The sequence below is a fragment of the Alexandromys fortis genome, unplaced genomic scaffold (assembly GCF_014885135.2).
Source record: "Alexandromys fortis isolate MF-2015 unplaced genomic scaffold, M_Fortis_MF-2015_v1.1 scaffold_13, whole genome shotgun sequence".
Classification (NCBI taxonomy): domain Eukaryota; kingdom Metazoa; phylum Chordata; class Mammalia; order Rodentia; family Cricetidae; genus Alexandromys; species Alexandromys fortis.
In genome coordinates this window covers 1,101,523-1,127,236 of record NW_026067908.1, presented here as the reverse complement: position 1 = coordinate 1,127,236, position 25,714 = coordinate 1,101,523, and the positions used below count along the sequence as shown (strand labels likewise).

The following is a 25,714-nucleotide window of genomic DNA, read 5'->3' as shown; positions in this document are numbered from 1 at the left end:
AGGAGCTAGGAGGCCCAGAGGAAAAGGCCAGGAGCTGAGTATTCCAGGCAGAGGGAGCCACATGAACAAGCTAAGACAGAGGAAGGACGATTGTGGGAAGAACTCTAGTCTCCTCTAGATGGCGAAAGTGAGACAAACACGTACCACACAGACACACACATATAGACACAGAGACATACACACAGATAGGCAGGCACACACACACACACAAGGGCAATTTGTGTGCCCATGATAGACCCACACTCAAGACCTTGGGATGGACACAGGATTCCAAATGTCGACTTTCCTCCAGCCCCACCAATGTCAAAGCTGGCTCCCTCATCACCTCTGCAGCAGCTTTTCTTTAAAGAAACCTGGGTAACTGCTGACACCCTGTAGGATCTTAAATATGTCCCACCCTCCCTGGAAGGCTGCATTTTCCCCCGACCTTCCCCTCAACTGTAAGCTTCTACCCACACCATTTCATTATTTGCCTCTGACCCTGTCTCCACTCACAACCTCACTATCCCATAAACAAGCAGTTCTTGGAGTTCTCTTTTGTGTATTCAGATCTGGGGCTCTGGGAGCAGAACATGGGTACCCTGATTCCAACATGTGACTCTTGCCCTTCCACTGCCTTGTACTCCATTATTACAGCTCAAGTAGAGATGTCCTGGTTCTCAAGAATCCAGATGAAGAGTGAGGTACACAGAAAAATCAACTTAGTGCACCTTCCATGTAGAACAGGGCCAAGGCCTGTTGCAGCTTATCTTAATGGTTGGTAGCAAGACAGGAGAAATATGCATTATAAAACCTCACAATCAGAGGCCACATCAAAGGTATTTTGTTGTTGTTATTGTTCTCTTTTTTTTGTCTGGCACCTTCTCCCCAGCACCCTCCATGTGGCTAGATGTGGAGCGGAGACTTGATGGTGGACCAGCTTTACTTCTTCTGTGTGTGTATGTGTGTGCACGCATGTGTGTGCAGGGACAAAAAGCTGGAAAAGATTGATTTCTTCCTAAAAGACACTTGACTTGGTTTTCCAGTATGCTCCTAGATTAGGTTCTAGGAGTTTCTTGGGAAGGTATCGGAGGAAACTGCATCGGGGAAGCAGAAAGGTGAGACAGGAAGGGAGAGGACATTTGCAGTTATGTGGATGGGCATGCAGGTGCTGTGTTCAGTGCCCAACCACCTGAGAACCTTTGCAAGATGATTTATAACAAATCAGTGGCTAAACTGTGTCGCTTGAGTATAGCTATGTCCTGTTCACGTTGGAGTCAGGGCTGCATCAGGTGTGTTAGCTGACTCTCAGCTGTGCTGTATACCGGTGCCCTGTTCACCAAAGGGTGGCGCTGCACCAGGTGTATTAACTAACTCTCAACTGTGCTATACGCTGGTGTCCTCTTCACCATGGGGACGAGTCTGAACCAGGTATGTCAGCTAACTCTCAGCATTGGCAGTCACTCAGAACCTTTCTACTACCAGAAAATGGTCACAGGAAAGTTACAGCAGCTCTGAAAAGGAAGCCATAGTAAACATAACTCATGAACACCCAGAGGAGCACTGTCAGCCTCGGCTCCACTTGCCAGACACCCATTCTCTCCTGTTCTCCATCAGTCAATCTCCCAGCTCTGCTTTTCTAGACAGATACCAAAAGGAAGCCTGACTCTGAGGAAAAACTGGAGTCAGTATTCACAAATGAGTGGGTGAGATCCCTATTTTATGGGAGCCTGTTATATACGCTTGAACTTCGCACATGCTGACCTTTTACTTTGTACAACTTCTCGAAGATTCCACTCCTCCCTCCAAAGTCCAGTTCCAGTTCTCATTCCATCCTCACCAGTTACTTCAGCAGCAGGCTGTGCCACCTCTACAGAAGGGTTACTCTGCGGTTCCAGGCCACCCGTGTCTGTCACACTTCAGTTCCGATCTCTAGCTGGGAGTGAGGAGACCAGCACAGAGCACGTAAGCATGGCAAGTTTGCGGCTGCAGCATGCGGCACACGACTCCAGTTTCATTAAGAGACCATGGCTAAAATATAAATATCCACCTCTGGTATCCACATGCATTTGTTTATACATGCATACACGAACAAGAACACATTTACATGTGATGTGGAATGTCCTTCTGTATGCTGCAAGTATGTGCTGCTTTTATTGCTTGATTAATAAGCTGTTTTGGTCTATGGTGGGGCAGAATATAACTACATGGGAAACCCGAACATAGATACAGAGAGAAGGGAGGTAGAGACACCATGTAGCCTTCAAAGGAGTAAAGATACCAGGACATTCCCGATAAGCCATGTGGTAAGGCATAGATTAATAAAAATGGGTTAATCTAATTGTGAGAGGTAGCCAGTAATAAGCCTGAGCCATTGGCCAAACAATTATAATTCATATTAAGCCTCTGAGTGTTTATTTGGGAACTGGCGGGTGGGAAAGAAGCTTCCATTTACATACATATGCTTGCATACACACGAAAGTTCAAGGTTATCGTTTCTACATAGTAAGTTTGCAGCCAGTCTGATCTACCTAAGACCTCTTTCCAAACAGAAAGAAGGTCAGTCAGAATTCAATTTTACGCTATGTTCCTGTTGAAACTCATTTCCGCCCAGCGTTTCCTTAGAATCTGCTACCCACAAATGACTTGTGTGAATGGTTTGAGAGAAGTCAAAATGAAGCCAGAATTCTCAGTCAGGGTCCATGAAGAAAGACAGAGCATGCTGTCCTCTGAGACAAAGGCACAGTGGTGTCAGAATGTCTCTGAAAAAAAAAAAAAAAACATGTTTGGAGGCAGCAGAAAGAGGAGAGATTCAGAGATGTGTCTGCAGGCCAATAAAATGGAGTTTTATTTGTCTCCATTTGGAGTGATAGATCACTGGCATGGTGATCAAAGGCAGCATTGCGGAGGACCAGAGGAGAGGGAGAAGGCCATTATCAGCAGCATCTGTGCCGTTCAACCCAAATGCCCGAGACTCAGCTGTTTCTGATAGCTCAAGGAGTCTCTTCCTAGGCAAGAAGACTCCCAAGTCTCCAAGTCTCTGTCTCACCATTCACAAAGCAAAGTCCAGGGCCTGGAAGAACCTATGAACCCAACAAACTTTTATTGGCTTCCTTTATTTATAAGTCCAAAGTCAGGTTGGACATAACCGTTGATCGCTGCTCCTAGGCATGAGCTATCTAGAGAGGAGACAGCGCTATAGGACCGTGATAAGGGCCACAGGGACACTGTCTATGCACTGTGGGGTTGAGCGGGACCTTGACCCAGGTTGAGGCATCCATAAAGTTTCCTGGTTAGTTGCTCAAGGTCATAGTCTCTGGTATATTGCCGAAAAGGAGTTTTGGCAGATGAAGGCAAAGGAATAAAGACTTTGGAGTGTAGAAATAACCAGGCTCACTAAGGATAAAACAATTATATTTTTATTTATTATAAGGGGAAAACTTACGAATCAGGAAACGAGAAATCCAAGCACAGCAATGTCCAGCAAAAAAAAAGGCGCAGAGCAAGCCCACAGGGAGGTGCACACCTTTTACCCTGGGTCCCAGGGAAGCCAGGCCTTATCTAAAACTCACCTCTAAAGATGGTTGGCTAACAAGGTTCCCCATCAGCTCAACCTCAGGCTGTTCTTTCCACTCCCTAGGGCTGTTTGATTCTTGTTGCTTTTGACCTATTTTGTCTCTCCATCTAGGTTCTAAGCCTCTAGGCTGTGGAGACTGCAGGAATGGGTGTGAAGGTAGGAGAATTAGAACTGTGCCAAGCAGAATCCTCATCTAGGAGCACCGTGCCCTGGCCACCTGTCTCTTACGTCTGCCCTTCACTCCTGTGGGATTGGCAGCCACAACTGGGGAACCAATGGCATGATAAGGCCCTCCTCACTGGACTCATGCTACACATTACTGGGAGCTGAGGAGGGCAAGGGAGAAGGAGAGAGGAAACAGAAAGGGGAAAGGGATAAGGAAAGTGGGGAAACAGTGTATTTGGATATTTTTAATAGAATTTTCTACTCATTTTTCTTACTATGTGTCTAACCTGAATATATATCAATGTAGATTCTGGAGTAAACCGAGGAAATGTTTTTGAGGTAGGACAGTGTAGCAGGAAGAGAGCTAGAGCTGGAGACCCAGGGTGAGTCCTGCTGTGCGACCCTGGGCAGTCCTAGTGACCTATCTAGTCCTTCATGTCTCCATGTGTCAAGGGTTTTGGATGGATGTTCTTCAAAAGCTTTCATTTGCTGCCTCTGTAGTCTCCAGTCAGCACAGAGAGATGGGAGGAGAGCCTGCCGCTGGTCTCTGGGCTTCACCAGGGTTCCGAAGTTTTTAATCACTTCAAATAATTCCTAGTCTACAGAGTCACGCAAAATAGCCCCAGAGAAAGATGTTGATGGCCAGCAGGATGATGGCGTTGAGGTTGCAGACACGTCTCCAGAGCGGCACCTCCTCGATGCTGGTCAGCTTCTGCTCCAGTGCAGCCTTCTCCGCTGAGCTCAGGGCTTGCTGTGGAGCCCCAGAGAGTCCACAGAACCAGTTCCACAGCCATTTCCCCAAGGACCTATGTAGGGCTGAGTGACAGGCCATAGTGAGAGAAGGTCAGGACCGGGAAGGAAGAAAGGATGGACAGAGTGGAGGTTGGACAAGGGATGAAAGAGTGGGGGATACTAAGACATGGAAGGAGTGGGGATCATGCAGGGAGGGCATTTTGTAAGGCTCTAGATTGCTCTAAATTGGGTCTCCTGGATGAGAACTTTGTGATAGCAACCAAATACTCACTGCTCAGAAGCATCTCGTTACAGGAGACAGTGTGTTTGAACTACCGCCATGTGTTCTTAGTCAGAGCACCAGTGCAGAGTGGGGACAGATAAAGAATCCATTTTACCCAGAAATGGGGAGTCTCGTTTCCTCAGCTATGGGGCCTGACATTGGACTAGAGGTCAGGAACCTGGCAGCAGGGCCAGCTCTGCCCTCAACCTTGCAATAGGCCGTGAGTAAAAATCATCCACCTCTCCTTAGTAGCAGGTGCTCTCTCCCCCATCTGACTTCGGGACATGCCCTGCCTTACTCTAAGAGTTGTTTATGCATCTAATGAGAATGGGGGTTGATAACACTACAAGGGCTACCAGGGCTGGTACTGGGAGAGGCTGTCTAAGAGAGCTCCAGATGCTCGGCTGTCTGAGGGATGCAGGCCGGGCCTGTCGAGTGAGGTGCAGAGCTTGGGATCACATAGCTCACAAAAGCTAAGCTCGAAGGGGCTGCTTCTCCCCTGTCTCGAGGCTTCTTTGTTTCAGCAAGAAGGATCCACTGCACGAGCAGCTGCCTTCCCTGATCTCTCGTTCCTCCACAGGGGCGTTTTGTCATGGGGTTGGGCTTGAGAGAGGGGGGCTTTATTTCTACGGGAGTTTATGGCTGACTCAGAGGGCCATTTTCCTCCCTTACGTGTACTGTTCAGAGGGAGCAGGCATTCCTTTGTATCAACAGCAACCACTTCTCCCTGGACACAGGGAGCAGCAAGGGGTCTGTCTGTCTTTGAAACAGGGGTCCAGTCACGGCAGTCTCTCCTTTTCCCCTTTCCTCTCCACCTTAACAGCTGCCTCACTTACACTACTGCTTGAAGAATGGTCTTTTCAGCTTATAAACTTTTTAGGGGCAGACTCAGTCTTTGCAGTGATGGAGCCTTTGAGACCCACCCAAAATCAGGTGCAAGGCTATAAAACATATATAAAAAAATAAAGCTATGGTTTGTCAATCAAAATACACTGAACCTCAGTGGGGTGACTGGTAAGGCCAGGGAGAGTGGCTTTGGCCTGGGATGCTTATGAAATGAGTATCTCTGTTTTTGACTGTGGTGTCTGTAAGACGGTGTCTGTAAGAGCAATCTCTCCTCTACAGATTGCTCCACAGACCTCTGACTACCATCCTCTGGGCAAAAAGTATTGAGCCTTCAGTCTTGATGGCTCTGGAGCTCAAGGTATCATGAGCTACTGGCAGGTACATAAATGAGGACCCCGAAGGAAGGGGAAAAGCCTCAGAAAGTAGGAGTTCCTTGAAGCCTGAGACCCAGTGCATGCAGAGCATTGGCAACCGTGCGGGTCCAGCAAGGGATGCTTTGCTAACAGGGTCTCCGTTTAACCTGCTGCAGTTATAGAAGCAGGCTCTGCGAGCAGGCACAGTACTTGGGCTTTTTGAAGTCTGAAGGAAGTTTGCCCAAATCTATGCAGAGTTGCTTCAGAGAATATCTCTAACTAAGGCTGGAAGTAAATACAGCGCTTAAATTTTATTAAATTTCTTCATAAGGATAAGATAATTGATTTTTGACTTTAACTTGCAACTGATGTGACTTTTGGAATTTCAAATTTTTCTTTGGGACTATTATAACAGAAAAAAACTCTATAATTTTGCCATTCTCTCATTGGGTGTCTTAATATTGTTACTTAATCTCACTATAGGAAGGTTATGACCTCATTATATTTCCCACTGGCACATTATGGCTTCCATTTAATTATTGTGCTATCCCAGTACAGATAACAACCTCTGGGAAGCCATCAGCTGCTCCAAGAGTCTGGCAGAGGGGTGGCCATTTTTCTCAGGTCTTCCTATGATAACAACACAGGCTGTGGGCATGCTCTACACTCTTCCCACGAGGGACAGCCAGGCTTCTGTGTGACTACAGACAGTATCATAGAAACAAGAGGGGAATAAGTACATAAACGGATACAGGGACAAAGCTGCCTGCTTCTTTGTGATGCCTGAGGCTCCCTTCCATGTGGAGGGAACTCAAGAGGCATAATGCTGTTTGGTTTTCTGCGTGTTCGATCTTTCAGGCTGCGTCATTGGCTAGATCTTTAGGAGAAAGGGTAGGCACCCCTGTCAAATGCTGTGTTTAGTATTAGGAAGAGCACCCCTCCATGGATAGACTCTAAATCTAACCACCGCATGAGTTACCAAGACAACCTTTCTCCTCTGTCTTAACAGGTTTAGTAGTCGCTTAGGGAAATGAAAGGATGGTTTTGATAGTGTTCTTTCAGAGTCCTACACCCTCAGTGACCCCAAAATTTATCCTGGGGGAATCCTCAGAGTTATATTTGTCCCCATTGTTCCTTTGTGACATGTGCCCCAACATGTGCCCCCAACTACCTCTTGATTGATCAGATGCCTGGATGCTGTTTGCTTCTTCCCCGTCTCCTGCTGGGCCCTCTGCATCTGGCCTCTCTGCCAGTCCTGGAGTGTTTTCCCACTCCGTCTCATTCCTACTCACAGAAGCTTCCTTCTCCAGCTCAGGTAAGGGACAGTTCCTTGTCCACCAGGTCAGGCGAGCAAGCTAGAGAAAGAGGAGATGACATTTGGAGTCAGAAGGCCATCCTGCTGTGGGAAAGGAAGTCTCATTCATGGGAAGCCTTCAGAACAATACAAAACAGGGTGAGGAGCAAAGTGAGGTTGAGAGGAGGGCACCTTGGTTTCCTCTTTCTTCAATTAGGGAGTCTTTCTTGAATAATCACTCTGTCAGCCCTAGGCTGGGTGCTGGAATTGAGATCTGAATCGGGAATTCCCCAGCAACTTGAAACTCAACCCAAAAGAAATGAAATAGATAGGAAGCAGGTGCCTGAACTCCAAGGAAAGACTTCAAAGGTCCAGGGGAGGGGTTGATAGCTGGCAAAATCAAAACCTGAAAGGCAGCGAGGGCTACTGCAGACCTTGGAAGAAAATCCTGTAAGCTAGGTTTTCAAAGCTTCCTTGGAGTGAATGAAGTGGTCCAGCCCAGAAACTGTTGAAAAGTAGAACAAGAAATAATTGAAAGAAATATTAAGTGCTTGAGAAAACAGGAGGGCAAGGTCCATGCATTCATTTATGCATTTATTCCTTTCGCAGTGCTTGGAGCCAGACCTAGGCCTTACACATATTAACCACCTATCTATCTCTCCATCCCAGGAAGCAGTAGCCTTGTGAGATATTAGGAGAGTAAAATGTATAGGACATGGTGACTTATGGAATGATCAAGTGAAGAAGAGGAGAGACCGCCATGGCTCCTGGTTCCTGGTTCAGCTGATGACGTGGGTAATGGGACCCCTCCAAGGGAGAGAAGATACAAAGCAACAATGGGTTTGGGTTTTTGTGAAAGAGGAGGAGAGAAAAAGTGCACAGAGACCCCAGAAGCAGGAGGCCATGTCTGGACACAAGAAGAGCTAGCCTCACTTGCTCATCTGTGCGAGACCCTCTTGTCTGCAGGAGTCATAAGGCCATTTTACTAGCTCACAGGAACCATACAGGTGAGAATATACACAGTGGCTGCCATTCGATGTTTAGGGTCTGGATTCTACCAGGCTCTATCAGGGGTCACATTGTGTCCTATCGGAATTTCTATATTGAAGTCTTTGCTCTCATATTTCAGATTATAGCTACATTCAGAGATAGGGTTATGAGAAAATAATTAGGGCAAGATGGGATGAGAGGGGCAGGCACTAAGGAGATTGGGTCTCAGACAGAGGACAGACTCGGGGAGAAGATGGCTATCACCATGGAGATTGGGTCCCAGATGGACACAGAGAACAGACTCAGGAAGAAGATGGCTATCACTAAGCTTTAGGAGAACCCTCAGATAAAAACAACCTGCGGGTCCTTGATCCCAGGCTTCCAGGCTCCAGAAAGTTATGTGACATAGTCTTAATGTTTACGCCATTGAGTCAGTGCTAAGTGATTACAGTGGCTTTAGTAAGCAAAACAGGCTGGGGAGGAAGCCTTCAACAAACTGGGCATCAGTATTCAGAGGCTGGGTGGAGGCAGTCGGTTCTCTGGTTCCTTTCTCATCATATCCTTCTTTCTTACCATAAAAAAATTACTATTTCTTCTAAGCCATCTCAGAGCAACATTGCCAATGTACCCACCCCTAGAGCCCTGGGCTTACCCTCTCTCCTTAAGCTAAGTCCTTCTATGCTTTCTCTCTATGTAGTTACTAGCTTGTGTTGGCATCTGCTTTCCAGGTACAGTTGTTGGTAGGGATCATTTATCTTTGTAAACCCAGCTCCATGCCTGACACCTAGTAAGTAGACAATGCGTAACTTTGAACTGAATGGGTTACTCCTCACCTGGAAATTCATACCCCAGTGAGCCTGTCCTCTAAGAGATACCTGCTTGGTAGTAGCTGAGATCATAATTCATAAGATAAAACCCAGTGGAGGTGTGGGGAGGGGTAGGTTTCTGGGCATTCAGGACAGAGGAATTGTTCCCAGAAGCCTCAGCCTGAACACATCACTTGCCTTTTCATCAGGGATGGGCTTTGTGTAGAAGCTGATTATGACAATGATGATGGCAGTAAGTCCACAGAGGAGGAGGGCAAAGTACAGGTAGTGGAAGTCCTTCAGAACAGCCGGCCTTTTGTCTGCCTCCCCACAGGCTGGGGCAGGGTATGAGAACTCCAGAGCCATGCGCACGATTCCCACTGCTAGGCCAAACATGAGGCCCCAGAAGGCACCCTAAGGAGAAAGTGGAGACAGAGCAGGGAGAGACTGAGGTGAGGTAGGTCCGACCTAGGAAGTTGAGGGACACTCTTCCCTAACATCTCCCACTACTGGCTTATTTCAGGGGAAATTTCAGCCGTGAAGTTCCCCATTGACACTCTCTGTCCTGACTTAAAAGGCAGGCAGAGTGCTGTGCTGAGAGGGACATGAGTTTCTGAGCTGCAGTAGAATTGAGATCCCGGCTCCATGACAATGGCTTGAGCCCATCAAAGTAAGAACGCTGGCTCGGAGCTTCCTTATGTGCAGTGAACAGGGAGATTGGTTAGTACTGAGTCACAAGTGCTCAGTATTCAGGCTTCCCACCCTGGCACATCTCCCTCCCTCCCATACTCATGAGGATTCCGTGTAGTTACAGGACCACTGTGTAGACATCTCCGCATGAGCTCACAGTGCATCAACATTGGTGTCCTCGCTTTGCTTATGTGCAGAAGGATACAGGCCTACAGGTGGAGCAGAGACCAAGAGCCTCAGGCTGTCCTGCAGTTTCTCACATCTCTGTCTCTCATGTCCAGCATTCTCTTCCTCTACCGCTGACCTTTCAGGAATTGTCTCATATGCCACTTCTTCCAGGAAGTCTGCCCCTCCCCTGGAAGTCTCTTCACTGGCTCTTTACTTTCCCAGAAGCCATTGTCCCTTGTCATTATTTAATCACATGTCTTCCCTGACTGCTCAGGATGGCAGACTTATGTGAACCTTGTAAACGGTTACATCCTCGGAGATATCATATGGGTTGGTAAGTGTTTCCCGTGCAAATGAGAGAATCTTGACCTGATGGTAAGAGTTAAAAACTTAAAGAAGGCGCTGACTTTGCTCAAACTCTTAGATGAGTTTATCCCAGACCCTGTGGTGTGTGGGGGAGGGGCAGGGTTGGTTGCACTCACAGGCTCAGTGACCCTCTTGCTGAAGATGGCCAGCAAGAAGAGGGCCGTGATGGGTGGGGCTAGGTAGCTGGTGATAGACTGGATGTAGTCAAAGAGCTGCCCACTGTTGGAGCTCTGGATGATGGGGATCCAGAGGATGCTGATGACTACCAGGAAGACTATGAACAACCTGTGGGAAGAGCACAGGGCGCTGTGAGTACCACACACAGGAGCATGGGCAGGATGAGGTGTACATGGGAATCAGGAAGGAAGCGAAAGTGAGTGGTCCCTGGGCCAGAGAAGGTCTGTGGGTTAGAATCTCAAGTACTAAATGGTAGAAATTACACAGTTAAAATCCCAGGAAATGGGACTTCAGAATTCAAGAAACCTTAGTATTCATCCATTGATTGGGTTCAAAGTTGTTCTGTATACCCACTGATGAGTGATAACCCATGCTCCCCTATCCCCAGGTATGCACTGGCAAGTCCCTGCTGAGGTTGCCTTTCTTCCTTTTTGCACTCAGCCGTCTAGAGCGATTTACTTCTCCAGGAGGCTTCTGGTCTTACATTGGCCCCGGGTCTCTGCTTGTTCTCTGTACCCCTCTCAACTGATTCCCACTCAGGCCTAGCACTTTTGGTGCCTGATTTTGTAAATACAAACAAAACAAAAATGACAGCAACAACAAACAAACAAACAACAACAATAAAACCACATTGCACTTTTCTTGGATGGGCTGAATGCAATAATGCATATGATCAGGAGATGGAGCCCAAATTACACTGATGGAGAACTATAGCCCTGTTGGTGAGCAGAAAGGAGGAATACTTCTAGAATTCTTTCCGCTCCTCTCTTTTAACTCCCACCTGCCCTTTCTCGGGTCCTGTTAGACAGGTCCCACCTGTCCTCTTTGATGCTCATTCCCTCTCCTGTCCTACTCTTAAATTCTGGGTCACTGTCTGGGTGTGTGCCGATGAGCAGGCCATAGGGCAGAAACAAAACGCCCAGGAATAGACAGTGAGTGGGAAAAAATGAGATGTCTAGTCCCACATCTTTAAACACAAAAGAGGCTGGAATGTGCTATTTAGCTTCAAAGCCAGGGCCTGGGAGACTTGAGTTGTGAAGCAGAGATTTCAACCCTTTACCCTCATGTGAACTCTTAGTCTGCGGAGACTAAAAAATTTACCACCAAGTTGTGCTTTTAAAAATATAAACTACTACATTCAAGGTGAAGTTCAACCTTCATTTCTTGGTGTTCAAAGCTTGTGAGTCAACTGTTTGGAGACAACTACTCTATGGACATCTCTCTCAAGATTACACTTCACTATCTCTTGAAGTTCCCTCTTTGTTGTGAGCTGGGGATGCCCCGAGAGCTGAATTATGTATCATGCATCTGTGTGTCCCCAGTTCAACAGTGTGTCAAATGATGCATGTTCTAGGTATATCTGGAGGGTTAGTAGTATTCATATTATCCTAGAATAACAGCCAGAGATGGCCCAAAAGACTTCAGGGGGTCAGGTGCTCCCCGAATTCCATGTGATCAGTTAGGGCTTACATGCATTATTATCTCACAGTGAACTTGTTAGTTAAACAGGCAAGGATAGATTTCTTCCCATCCCCTGCTATTCTGAAGGGGGAGAGGTGGCATAGTTCTGGGGAGGGACTTAATGCAGACTGGAACCCACTGTCTGACTGCAAGCTTGGGGTCTAGACCTAGCTGATCTTCCCAAGAAGCAGGGATGGGAGAGGAGAGAGAGAGTTCTCCAGCGAGAGGGCGCTCTAGAAACATAGTCAGCACACCTGCCTACCACCATCAGCTCTTGCTCAGTTGCCCGCCTGCGGAAGCGCTGCCACACGTCTATGGCAAACAGGGTGCTGCTGCTGTTGAAGATGGAGGTGAGTGAGCTCATCAGGGCAGCCATGATCACCGCGATCATCAGGCCTCGCAGACCTGGGGAGAGACAAGGCCGAGTGGAAAACTGTCCATTTAAGGGCTCTGCCAGGATGTTGGAGGTTGCAGCAGAAGCACACAAAGACAAGAATTTTGGGGTGGAGATGGGATGAGGTGGGTGCTAGTGACGGTCCCATCTAGGACAGATACAGAATCCGGAAATCCACAATGCTTGAGTCCAGGTTCTGGCCAGCCTCTGTCTCAGCTTTTTGGCCTTGGGTGGCCCATCAGGACTCTCCAAGCCTTGGTTGCCCTCTGTATACTACAAGATGTGCATGAATCAAGACAATAAGAGGCTTCCTGCAGTCTTTATATATGTTTTGGTACTATGGCCATGGACGGTGGTGGATCCCTGGGACTGGGGTTAAAAGGCTGCTGGTAACATATTTTAATTTTTACGATGCATTGTCTATCCTTTTAAAAGCAGCATTTCATACCTCATAGTGGTCATTACCTGAACTCTCAGCCTCAGAGACAGAAACCTGGGCTGTTTCCTGGCTTTGTGGGTAACTAGCTAAATGATCTTGGGACGAGGAGTTTTTTCTACTTGGACCCATTTTTTTCACCTGGACACTGGACATATTAAAGTGTACACTGATATTTGAAGTTTCTACCACTGATGGCCAAGCTTCTGGAAATGACCTTTCAGTACTGGGGCGATGACTCCTAGAAGTTCTGAATCATTTGTTCCCCTCTGGCTAATAATACCTTTCTGATCTCCCCACCTGATGTCATCATTATCCTAGACCCTTCTCTTAACTCTCCCTGTCCTGTTTCTTAACTGCTTGGCTCTAGATGGACCTTCACTCTATCTACTATTTCTCTGACTGGCTGTAATCACTAAAGACGAGCAATAACCACTCGTCTCTTGCCTTCCAGTTCCTTGACTCATTTATGTTTCCTTGACTTTCCCCTCCCATTCTCTCTCCATACTGAATTCTTCAAGCACAAACTTCATCATTCATGCTTGAACCAAAGCTCCCTCCTGTCTGCAGTGACCTCCTTTGCTCTCAGAGAAAAGGCTATCCTGCGTGGTGTTTGGACATAACATTCCCTTGGAAAATGGTCTTCACTCATCCTTTCTGCTGATGGTGCATTGCACGGTCTTCCCACCCTGATCATTTGCACACACACACACTATCTTCCTAGAATGGTGTTCCCCAGGCTCTTGGTTTTTGACAAGTTGTATCTTGTGACTCAGCAGTACTTCTTTTCTTTGGAGAATTTTTTCTGACAGTCTCCAAGATTGGTCACTGCTCCCTTGGAGCTCTCCTGGTCACCATATCCTATACTATCTAGGAGCCCAGGTATAGTCCCTGGAGACCAAAGAGAACTGGGATCAGAGAACTGTCTTTTAGAAATGTGTCTCCAATACCTGGAACACATAGCAGGTGCCTTGGGAAAGCTTGAGGGAGTGTGTGTGTGTGTGTGTGTGTGTTCTGGCATGGGGCCAGAGGTGAGTCTTTCTCTTCTCTCTTTTCATCTGTTTGTAGTGTAGTCCATCCTGGGCAGTGATCCCTAAAAGAGGAACTTGGTGGTGGAAAAGGGTGGGAGCTAAGACTCACCCACAGGCATGAGTGCCATGACCAGCTTTGGGTAAGCAATGTTAGAGCATCCCACTCTGGCGCCACACACTCTTTGACAGATGTCAGGGTCTACGCAGGCAACTTCATCTGCAAAAGAAGAGAGCTGTATGATGCTGTACCTCCTTAGGTTGGGCCCCTATTTACTTAATGGTGCTATGGGAATATGTTCTGAAGACTCCAACTTAGTCTATAGGGTGAAATGACAAGGATTCTGACCACCTACAGATATGTTGTGCGTGAACCACACTTCAGAGATTGTTAGAATTCTTTGATAAAAACAAATGTTCTTGGAAATATCCAATAATGTCTTATTTCTTCTTCTCCATATAAAGGGGAAAAATTTAAAGTGGCCTCCAAATGCAGATTTCTTCTACCCCAGTACAAAGTCTAAAATGTTTCCTGTGTTCCCTTAATTGAGAAATCCTCTGGTACACCTGTCCCAAAAAATTCTTCTCTGAAAATGCCCTGCAAACCCCACAGTTCTCAGAGAGCCACACTAGCTCTTACCTGGGTACAGAGCCCGGCTGATCATGCCAGGCATGACAATGAAGAACATCGGGAAGATCTTTAGGTAGCCGCCCAGCACTGAGCCCCCCTTGGCATGGGAAAGACTCTTGGCGGAGAGAGACCTCTGTACAATCACCTGAAACAACGTGAGATGTGCATAACTCTCAGTGGAGATGCATCACTGGTCAGAAAAGGACTTAGTTCAGTGCAGGAGAGCCTGGCACTGGTCACCATTTTCCTCCACTCAGTCCCAGGATGATGTCCAGCTCCTATGTACCCAACCGCCTGCTTGTTTGCTTGTTTTCAGAAAGTCCCTGCTGGGCCAGGCCAGGCTGGGGAACATTACCTGATCTGTGCACCAACACCAGGTGGCCAGGACTGTGAGCCCAAAAATGAGGCCTGGCCAAGGAATGTCCCCATTCACAGGGTCACGGAGCATGTGAAAGGCATCGGACCGTGGGAGGTGACAGGTGGTGTTGGGAACTGTGACATTGGGAATGGCCTGCTTATATAGTTGCTGTAGGCCTGGGTACCAGCCCACCTCCTTAAAGCCTGTGGGAAGAGACATGGTGTGAGAAATGGACCCGGAGTCCCCACCGATAGCCTCAGGTGAGCCTCTGGGTTTGAACTGACTTGACAACTAGGAATGGGTGAGGATGCTGGGTCTTGGGGTCAAGGTTCTTGGTTTGGAATAGAGAGAATGCTGACTTTAGGGAGGTCTGACCTAGAAAGGGGGTTTGGCCTTATGCTATAGAAAGTTCTAGGTCAAGGATAGGGTACATTTAGACCTCTTTCTTACCCAGGAACATGAGGACTAGAGCGCCCCCTACCATGATCACAGTTTGTAGAGCATCAGTGTAGATCACAGCAGTGAGTCCTCCTGGGTACCCAAGGAGAGGATACATCAGTCAGCATCAATGGAAAGTTTACCTCTGGGTACCTGCCCCGTGTTTGGCTACATTGGGGGAGACCAGAGAAGACACAGAGCTCTCTTAGCAGGGAACCCTGGTGACAGACCCTTCTCCATCTCTTTTCTCTCTATCCCACCCAGGGACTATATTGGCTGGTTACAGACCAGTATGTTCTGATGTAATTTTTCTATCCAGGGCAAGGTCTGGTCACTACACCATCAACAGCCTGTTGTTCTTGCCATTAATATCCCCAAGTTCTCTACTTTCCCTCCCAAAGTCCTCCTAGATGTCTCATATCATTCAAAGACAACTTAGCCATAAGTAGTTCTGTCCTGGGCTGTTGTCCTAGGGTACCCACTTCTATGAATTGAAGAAAACAGAGTAGAATGCGTTCTTGGTTTTGCTATGGTGACTATGGCCCAGACAGCAGTTCATTGATTTCCCACCTTGTCCCACACAGCCAGGCCTTGGCAGGACTACATGTCTCTCTCATTACATGCCTTTGCCAAATAGATTTTCCATCTCTGCTTTTCCACTCCCTTTTCTCTCTTGCTGTGTTCCCGTCTCCCTCTGTGTGTTCTCTCATAGTATATCTCTGTCTTCATTAGCTTGTCTCTGTCTCTCCATAACTTACTGTCCCTCTCTGGATCATCAGTCTCTGTCTATCTTTTTCTATCTTTATCTTTCTATCTTTCAATATCTTTGCTAGTGAACACTTCCCTCCTCATCTCGCGGTCTCCACATATCAACATGGCCTCTCCCCCTTGCTACCTGCGATGGTGTAGACAGCTGTCACCAGTAGCAGGATCACCGTGGAGAGATAGAGGTTCCAGCCTAAGGACATCTGGATGAAGATGGCTCCAGAGAAGATATCAGTCTGCAGAAAGCAAGGACCCAGAATTCCATGCTACCCAATACTTTCAGGATGGTTGTGGTGGGTATGTCACCCACCTTATCTGGTAGCCTCAGCTTTCATAAAACAATGCAGACAAGGCTGGAGAGCCATGCTGGTGGGTTTGGTCTTGGAATTAAAGTGCCACATGATGGAATGTGGGCTTGACCTTGCAGACATGGAGACATGGTAGAATTTAGGGTGAAACAATACTGAATAATGTTTTGAATAAAAAGATAAATAATCAGCTATCCTTGAAAGATTTGTCTGTGTATTATGAATGTCATGATACAAAATGAAAGTGGGAGATGGAGGAAGTAAGGCTAGACGCTGGAGGTGGAGAAGAGGACATTTGGGAAGAGAGAATAGGAACTGTGCAAGTTATTACCTGCTCCACAAATTAGCATAGGCCCACAGGGCTGCATGGGGAGGCAGCCATGGGTTCTGGATAATCCACATACTCAGGTTATTATGGGACCTGGGGTAAGGACAGCCTGAGCTAACAATGTCTGTCCTCAAGTTAACTTCATTACTATATCCGGCACCTGGTTGATTCTGTTCCCTTCAGTCTATTCCTCAATCCATTCCATGATTGTTCATAAACTGATGACAAAGTCTAAAATATGGTAGTGGGAGGACCTAATCATCTCAGGGCATGGGAGTCAAGATCCAGTTCTGATTCAAGACCTAGTCCTTTGTGTAGACTTGGATAATTCACTTGACATGTCTAGGTTTGTCTTCTAAGTTTAGTTCAATAAAGCAACAGTAAAGTTATTTTTATACTCTAACATTCTAGGCGATTAATAAAGAATTGTCCAATAAAGTATCAGTTTATGGAAACATGATAGAGTGGACTCTAGCTTGATAGTTCATTGTGTGAAAGATCGATATTCACTTAAAACATTTCCTATTCAAGTGTGATTTTACCACTTCTGGATGACGACTTTCTCTGAAGTCAGGTTGATCTAACTTTCCTTTCTTTTATCCTTCATTCCATCCACAACCCTTTCATTGTAGCCCCTTCCCCTCCCCCCTCTCTCCCTTTCCTTCTCCCCATCCCTCCCCACCATCAGTGAGCTCAGCATGATGTCCATGGTAAGAAGCCACCTGCAGTCATACCCACCGAAATCTTGGTGAAGATGTAAAGGATGAGAGACAGGACTGACATGTACACCTGGATCCTCTGCCCTCCAAACCGTTTCTTCAGGTACTGGGGCATGGTGACCACACCCGCTGCAATGTACACAGGGACGAAGATCCAGCCCAGGGCCACAAGTAGCCACGTTGCCTGGGAGAACATAGAATAGCTATTTTAGTCATAGAAAGATTGGCAGCTTCCCTCCCGTAGGTAGCATGTTGGGTGGAAGAGCCCTGATGGGAGAAACGAGAGACCTGGGTCCTCCTACCAGCTTTTCTGGATAACCCCAGATGAGTTCTCTTTCCTCTTTAAGGCCTTAATTTCATCATCTATGTAATGGGTACTCTCTTTACTGCACAACCGCCCAAGTACCTCTAAGATATCTTTCTTCTCTAAGGCCAGGGACAGGAGATGGTTCTGACCCTCAACACCCTGGAGCCGTCAGGTCAGCTTCCTTACATTCCACTCGAAGCCACCCACAGCAAGGCCTCCAGCAGCCCCTGTCCCAGCCAGACCGATGAATAAGCCACTGCCCACATTGCTGGACATCAGAGATGCTCCAATCTGCAAGGCACAAGTGAGGTTAAGGGGCAAGGGTCAGAGTCAGTTTGGAGCAATCCGGGCTTAGGATCCCTTACTGTGAGGAGCCAGCTAGAGGCTGTGATTTTTGAGGCACTGGCTAGAGAGAACATTTCTGCAGGTATTTCTTTCTCCTCACAAGGGAGTAGCTGGAAACACCAGTCATTTCTCATTATCCCTATGAATTTCTGGGTTCCAGACTCAAACATCCTTGGGTAATTATCATGTAAAAATAGATATAGGTTCCCTGTCCTTAGATCTTCCTTCTCCATATAGCCAAATCTTTCAGACTCCCAAAGGCTGTCAGGGTTTTCTCTTCTTCTTAGAGAGAAGACTGTAAGCTGTGGTGGGCAAGGACAGTGAGCATCACCAAAATGGAGGGTCAAAAATGACTGGCATTATGAGTGTGAGAGTAACTGAGTGAGGGAGTGAGGGAACGAGAAGGGTGTGCAGGAATCTTTAAGTGTAAGGCTATGTGAATGAATGTACGAAAGTAAGTGGGAGCGTGCATGTATGCACATGTGTGAGTATATGTGAATGCTGGCCTGTAGGAATGTATGTGTATGACTGTGGGGGTGTGACTGGGAGAACATGAGAGCGTGTGAGCACATGAATGAGCATGGGAGAATGTGTGTGTGTGCGTTTGATGTGACTAGGTTTCTAGGTAGACCTCATCTCCCTTCATCCTACTTTGGGAAGAGAAGTTAATTTTCAGGGATCAGTAGAAATATAGGGTATGGCCCAATGGGAGAAATGCTTGGGACCAATTTCTGGAGATGGCTGGGAGCTCGCCCCTGATTCTCAAGTCAATGTTGGTCAGTATTAAGTGCAGGTGTCATTTGTTCAAGAAAATGATTCCTACTTCTTATCCACCTGTGGCCTGAGACCCAGCAACTTCACCAACCTATGAGAAGTGCAGTGCCTCCCTCTACCCCAGGTTTGAGTATATTATTCCTAAGTCTGTGTGGCCACTCAACTCTGAGCATCCCTATAGCAGGAAACTCCACATATATCTCAATAGATCCAGTGCCCTACATAAGGCCCACACCTGGAGATAGAGCAGGGGGATGGAACTCTCCCTGGCTGTGAAATACCAGGTTGGATACCAGGCTGAGCACTGCAAGTGTTGAAGATATTTGTTTTTTTTTTTTTTAAATTTTGTTTTTGTTTCCCGTGACTAAATGAAACTTCAGAGAGAGCAGGGAGAAACTGCTCTACCCTTTGATTGACAGCTAACAAATCCTTCCCTGAAGCCTGGATGCCTCGGCCAAGCAGTTGTCATACTAGCTAGCATCTCCTACTGGGTGAATGGCTAAACTGTTGTCATGGCATCCCAGCTGCTTCAAATGACTCAATGATCACTGAGGAGACTACACTTGAGATTCAGAGAAACACTGCAATTGTGACACCACAGAAGTTACAGATGGCTGCTTTGAGAGGCTGTGCTCCTGTTCAACACTTCAAAAAACCTGCACCAGATGGGGAAGATTGCACTTCGGGCTATAGTGGATAGCAGAAGACTCTACTCATCCTATAGCGACTCACATAACACAGAAGGGGAGCAACTCCCCAAGGGCACAGAGAAAGTCTCTGATTAGTGCAATGTGAGGCTTGTGATTGGTCCTTATTTAGGGAGTGTGATTAGTGGAATTAGAAGCTAGAGGCATATGGGCATACCGGGCTGTGATTGGTGAAATTATATTCCAAGTGTAGGTGTGCTTCCATTCTTTTCTGGCCATACATATAATCAATTAGCTTGGGAGGCTTCTCTTTTGTGTACTTCCCCAAAACTCCCTGCTGCATCTCGGTGTTGAAACATTTTGCCTAAATAGTTGTTTTTCTTATGAGGGATCATTATCACAAGTAGAACATGTTGGTTTGGTTGTTGCATGAAGAGCAGATATTAGATCACAGGGCATAACAACTGTAGTAGTAAGGAGGAAGCTAAGAGTTCCAGAGACCCACTGAGAGCTAATAACCCAAATATTCAAAGCTCAGATACACAACAGTAAGCTGAAAAATTAATAATAATAGTAATAGTAATAATGGTGGCCAGAAACTGCAAGAAGCTTATTATGAAGATTTGGATGGTAGCTGAGAGTACAGGACTGTAAATCTGGGTCACAGAAAAAGTTTGAGGGAGATAGTGAGGGCTAAAGATTTGTAGGCTCCATCATCTAAAGCTAAACTCATTTAGGCTCTGGGTGTTAGAGCTCCAAGCTCAGAGCAACATCCTGGGCCCTCAATAACTCTCTGGTCCTAAAAGCCAGGGCCATGAGACTCCAGTTCTAGTACGGAGCTGTAAGCGTCTGTTTGGATTCCCAGCTTATAAACTTCTAGAGCTGAGTGCTATCAACACTATGCTTCCCCCACCCCACCCCAGGCCACCTCTGGTTTCTGTCTACATAGAGCAAAAGAATCCCAGACAGCCATCTGTGACATGCACAGAAGGCACCCAGGGGAGATGGCTCAGGCTGCTGCGTGGGTTGTGGGCAAGAAAGGAATCTAGAGTTGGGCAAAAAAGTAGGGGGGTGTTGATGAAGTTCTGGCAAGAAAAGCTGAGAGGAGGTTATGGATGGTCAAAGCTGGGAATATATCCTGGGAGAGGAGGGAGGAAGGTCAACTCACTGGCCACCAGGTCATGGATCTTCCAGCCAGGAAATAGCCACCAATGGTCCCTCGGCTTGCACGGACAGACGACTAGAAAGAATATGCAAAGATGTCAGTACTTCCCAAGCCTCTTACCGTTCCCACCTTCCACGCCTTAATTAATTGCCCCCTTGGCACAGGCACCTTGGTGACAGGGATGACAGGACCTGAGGCAGAGCAGGGTTGTCTGTATACTTATGGCATCACTGTTTTATAAACTATGGGTCTGTGGGAGAGTCACGCCCTCTTTGTTAGTTTCGCTCTCCTTCTAGTTCTCAGGACTCATGGAAAAACAAAGGAGGCAAAGGCTGTCCGAGGTCTTCAGGAATAGCAAAATGTCGTGAAAACTATCTGGGAGGTAATTAGTGTCTCCTTATTTTCCATCTGTTGGTGACCTCTTCCAAGGGGTGGAATCTGTCTCAGGTGCATAGCTGACTCTTCCTTGAGCTAGCCCCTTCTTTCTCCTCAGACAGATACCCACATCGGACTGGGTACTGTTCTAGCCATTCTGAACACTGGCCAGAATGAAGAACTCTATTTGGGACATGCATTGATAAGGCCTGGAGCCAGAACACACCATTGAACCCACTGAGGATTCTGGAAGGATCCAGTAGGTGACCAGTCCATGGCCTGTTTTGGGGTGTGCTCTGAAGGGTGAGGAGACACAAGGAGTGTAAGCTCTTTCTCTGGGGACATAAGCCCAATCTTCTTGGTCAAGATGCTAACAGGACTGCAGTGACAGCTGAGCTTTCTCCATCTTTGTGCTATTGATGTGGAGAGGGCCTAAGTTAGGCTCAGGGTGGCTAGGGGTGTCTCTGCAGGGCATGACGAGAGTCTGTGGTGTGGGCTGATAGTGGGGAAGGGTGTGCTGAAATTTGTGTTTGGAAGATTCCAAAGCCTCGTGTGTTAAATACTTAGTCCCCAGTGCACTATCAGACATGGGATTTTAGGAAGTGCTTGGATTATGAAGTTTGTGACATAGTTAATATATTAGTCCCTCTGATAGATTAAAAATTGAATGGGATATTGTGAAGCAGTAGAAACTATGAAAAATGAGCCCTGGTTAGAGCAAATAGGTCATGGAGGATCTGTCTTGCCACCAACATTTTCCTCTCTGTGTCTGTTTCCCAGCATCCATGAGATGACCACTGTCCTCTGTTACAGGCTCCTGTTGCCTCCTCACTCATCCATTGTAATGGAGTCAGCTGACCATGGTCTGAGCTCTGAAGCCTGAGGCCTAAATACATCTTTATTTCTTTATGTTAATTAACAAAGCATACAAGAGAAAGCTGACACAAGAGTGGAAGTTACTTCTGAGTGGGAAGCAACAAGTCTGACCAGATCTGAGAACAGAGAAATCCTTGAAGTAGAGGAAGGAAAAGCAAAAGGTGTTTAGTCACTGGGGAGCGATGCTCGCATGTACAGGGCCTGACGTGTGCTAAGCTTTGGCTAGAACATTCTTGTGTCACCTCTGATCACCTCGGTGGCAACAGTGGCAGTGAAAATTCATTTCACAGGTGATTAATTGAACCACAGGAGCAGAAGAGGATTTGTCCAACACACACGGGAATTAGGGTTCTCATGCTGGCCGCCTTGCAGGGACTGTTGAGTTCCTGTTTGCCCACTTCTTCCTCAAACGAAGCCTGGAAAGTGAGGGCTAGCACCCCCTCCCCTCACAGAAGAGAGGCCTGAGGTGTTCCTGACCAGCTGAGACTTGAGTGATAATCTACCTCTCAGCAATCTGGAGGGACTGGCCTCTCAGCAGAATCCTGTCTTGATAAGAACAGCTGTCTATGACCTGCAACCTGCATACTGGGCACAGTGCCAGGTGCTTGTCCTGTCACTGAGTGATTGTGTTTTTCAATAATATTAGCAACAAACACATGGGGAAACTGAGAGGTTTCTATGTCCCCAGGACCCCATGGCTCTAACCGCTAGAGTAAGATCTGGGCTCAGGGTTTCCTGACCTCAAAGCCTTGCACCTGCCCGCAGCTGTGTGGTTTCCTTGAACTATAGGAACATTGGAATCTGGAAGGCACTGTTGCCTGAGAACATGTGAGTCTGAGCTCTTTGTTCAAGACACTAGTAGGAGAGGAAGGCTGGGTGTTGAGCCTACTCTGAGTTGGGAGTCCTGAGGGAAAGGAGAGGAGAGCCAGACTCACAGTGATTAAACGGGTTGAAGTCAGAGCTCCTGGCTTGACCTGCCTCTGGCCTCATTCGTCCATCTACAGAAGGACAGGGTGGGAATGGGTGATTCCTGAAGCACCATAGTATCAGCTTCCTACTGTTGTGTATTCCTCCTCTTTTCTTCTCTCCCTACCCCTCTCCGAGCTCAGGATGAGAGGTTTCTCTGCCTGTCTGTCAGGCTTCAGCATTATGTAGTTCTCACTCACCCAGATTCCCACAGCAAGGACGAAGACAAAGTAGATGACCACCACCACGATGTCATAGGCATGCAGGCCAACTCCAGAGCCCAGGGCTGAGTGTGGTGCTGTCTCAGCACTGGCTGCATCCACTGAATCTCCAGGCTCCATTGCTGCTAGCTCCTTGCTCATCTGTTACTGTCCTTTCCGGCAGACTGGACTTTGATGTCCTCCTGGCTTCGTTCCTTCCCTTTAATGATTAAACAAACCCAAGTCTCATTAGCATCTGAGAAAGTGAGGAGTCCTGCTGGCAGGTGAGGTCCCGCCCACTCTTCTCCTAACTGCAATGCCTTCCCTTGTGTTACTTCTTCCCACCCCCTCCCTCTCTTTGCCTGCTGCCATTGTATACATCTGCATGCAACATGAATCTGCATGCCTGTAGGTAGTTGCATGCGTGTGTGCGCACATGCACACACACACACACACACACACACACTTTAGAAATCAAGGTACTTAAGCAGCTGCTCTGTGGAAGAACCGAGGAAAGTGAAACTGAGGAAAGGAGCTGCCGCTGAAGTTCAGTCATCAGCTTAATACAACTTTCCTTTATCCAGTAAGAGCAAGAAGAGGGAAGACAGGAAGAGTCTGTGATCATCCCTGTAAAGCCACTGCTGCCCCCATATGCCCTCACCTCCAATCCACCAAGGTTCCTTGTTTTACAGTGGAGGAAATTGAGACCCGGACAATAGCTAAAGTTTTCTTGCAAAGAACGGGATCTTTCGTGTCCTGGCAAGTCAAATTTACATCTTCTGATGCTCAATCCACGCTTCCCATCCTGTGCTATGACAGATGAAATGGGTGAGGTCAAGGTCTAGCTGGAAAAAGGTAGAGTTCTTCTAAGACCTGGTTTCTGGTCCCCACCTTGCCTTTTACTGCCCTTCTGATAGCTTTTGGCAAGTTGTCTCTGAGTTTAAGCATTCTTCTTATCAACAGGCCCTGTGTCCTGCCTGCCTCACTGCATCAAGGAGGTTAGAATGTGCTGCCAAGATTCTTTGCAAACTCCTGGCTACTTGGCTGTCAGTGCTAATATAGATATACTAGTACCAGCCACCACCTAGCTAATAGACCCAGATGCCAGGCACAAGGCATGCCTGTTAGTATCATCCCGGAAGAGCTACATTTGTACCTTTCAGTCTGTAAGTGTTGTGTTTTGTCCATATACAGGCCAGTCTCAGATTGGGGTGGATAAAGAGATCCCATTGACCATGCACCTCCATCTCAGCCACAGTCTCCTCTCTTTTCATTGGGGGATAAAGAAAGTAAAAAGCAGAGCCATGGATTTCTTTCGGCTTGGCCCTCTCGCTCAGAACAGCAGGTATAGGGCGCATCTGGAGACGCAGGAATTGGAACTGGATCTTCCAGGGTAGCCAACTGGGATTGGGTATAGCAGAGTATAACATCCATTTGGGTTAGGGGCCCAAAGGACAGAGAGGCAGATTTGTAGCAAAAGTGTCTTTCAGATGCATTTACATGTAATAAGTGTTTATCAAACAAATGTGATGGGCAAGGAGCTCAGCTATTGTTAGCAACATCAGAGAAATGTGAAGGACAGGCCCTGGTGTAGACTTTGTGAGAAAGGTAGCTTGCACTTGCATGTTAGCAAGGGACAGAGGCTAGGTGTGAGCTCAGGTCACATGACTTAGGGCTGCCTATGGCTCATTCCTTCAGAGAAGGAATATAGCAGGAAGTAGAGAGCTGAGTCTAGAATGTTCCACCTTACCTACTCAGAAAGGTCATCTGGCTCAGGGCTCTACTGCCTCCTCTTAAGCGCTGGAGGCTGTGCCCAAACCCTGCTGTCGGTCTAATCCTATCCAACAGGTTTGGCCACACAATACCAAAACTAAGAGAACAAGGCAGCCAGCTCTGCACTGTTGCAGCCATGGAGCTGACGTGTCTTGGTGTCACACTTAGAGACCCTACGCCCAGAGACATCCCCAGGAAAGAGCCAGCCTTATGCCTATTCTAGGTTCTCCAGTCAAGCTTTCTCAGGAGAGCCCTGCTCAAGTCAGAGCATCTGTGCCAAGAGCTCATCTCTGTAGGGATATTTAATTTGTGTTTTAACAAACAAAGCTTGCCTAAACATCTAGAAGCCAGCTCTAGAGAGGGCAGGATGCACAGGGAAGAGAAGGTTGCCTGATGAATGAAGACTGAATTATTAAATTGCCCGAGGCACTTGGAATTACAATTTCTGAGTACCTGAGGCTATATCTTCGAACTTAAAATGTCAGAATGTCCATGTAATTGTAACCAGAAAATGGCCTGGACTTTAATTTAGGAATGTGGAAAGAATGTCCCACTGAGCAACCAGGATCATTTTCCTGAGTCCAGCCTATTTTACCTTCAGTTCACAGAATGTGGAAGATCAGACCCATATGCTCAACATCTTAGCCTTCATTGAAAACTGTGTAATTCTTCTTGGATCCTGGCTAGTAGATCCCCTAGCTTCTTGGCCTTAACATTCTTGGTCACCAGCTGCCATTTCAGTCCTCTAGGATAGCTTATGTCTCCCATAGTCTTAGCGTTACCTATTGTGTCTATCATGTTCTTTTCCCTTTGGTTGTTTTGCAGCGTGCAGATGAACAGGTGGCCCTGCCAGCTATCACAGGGCAACTGTCCTGTGGGCAGCTTATGGGAGTTCGCCTTTCCCCACAGCCCTCAGAAGTGGGGTCATGACCCTTCCTTGCTGTTTCCTTGCTAGTAGACTGAAATATGGCAGCGGGGGGGGGGGGGGGGGGGG

The 25,714-nt window shown here is 47.2% G+C and overlaps 1 protein-coding gene across 1 annotated transcript; it reads right to left on the bottom strand.

Moving 5' to 3' along the window:
• Positions 1-3,425: 3,425 nt before the first annotated feature.
• Positions 3,426-23,109, bottom strand: Slc5a9 (solute carrier family 5 member 9). Its single transcript, XM_050136213.1, is given in 14 exon segments — positions 3,426-4,537; positions 7,107-7,290; positions 9,224-9,439; positions 10,366-10,534; positions 12,142-12,292; positions 13,858-13,965; positions 14,386-14,521; positions 14,732-14,937; positions 15,185-15,265; positions 16,068-16,173; positions 17,312-17,495; positions 17,733-17,890; positions 20,534-20,605; positions 22,948-23,109. Coding segments are annotated over 14 exon segments (2,142 nt in total). The 3' UTR covers positions 3,426-4,328.
• Between the last annotated feature and the right edge of the window lie 2,605 nt (positions 23,110-25,714).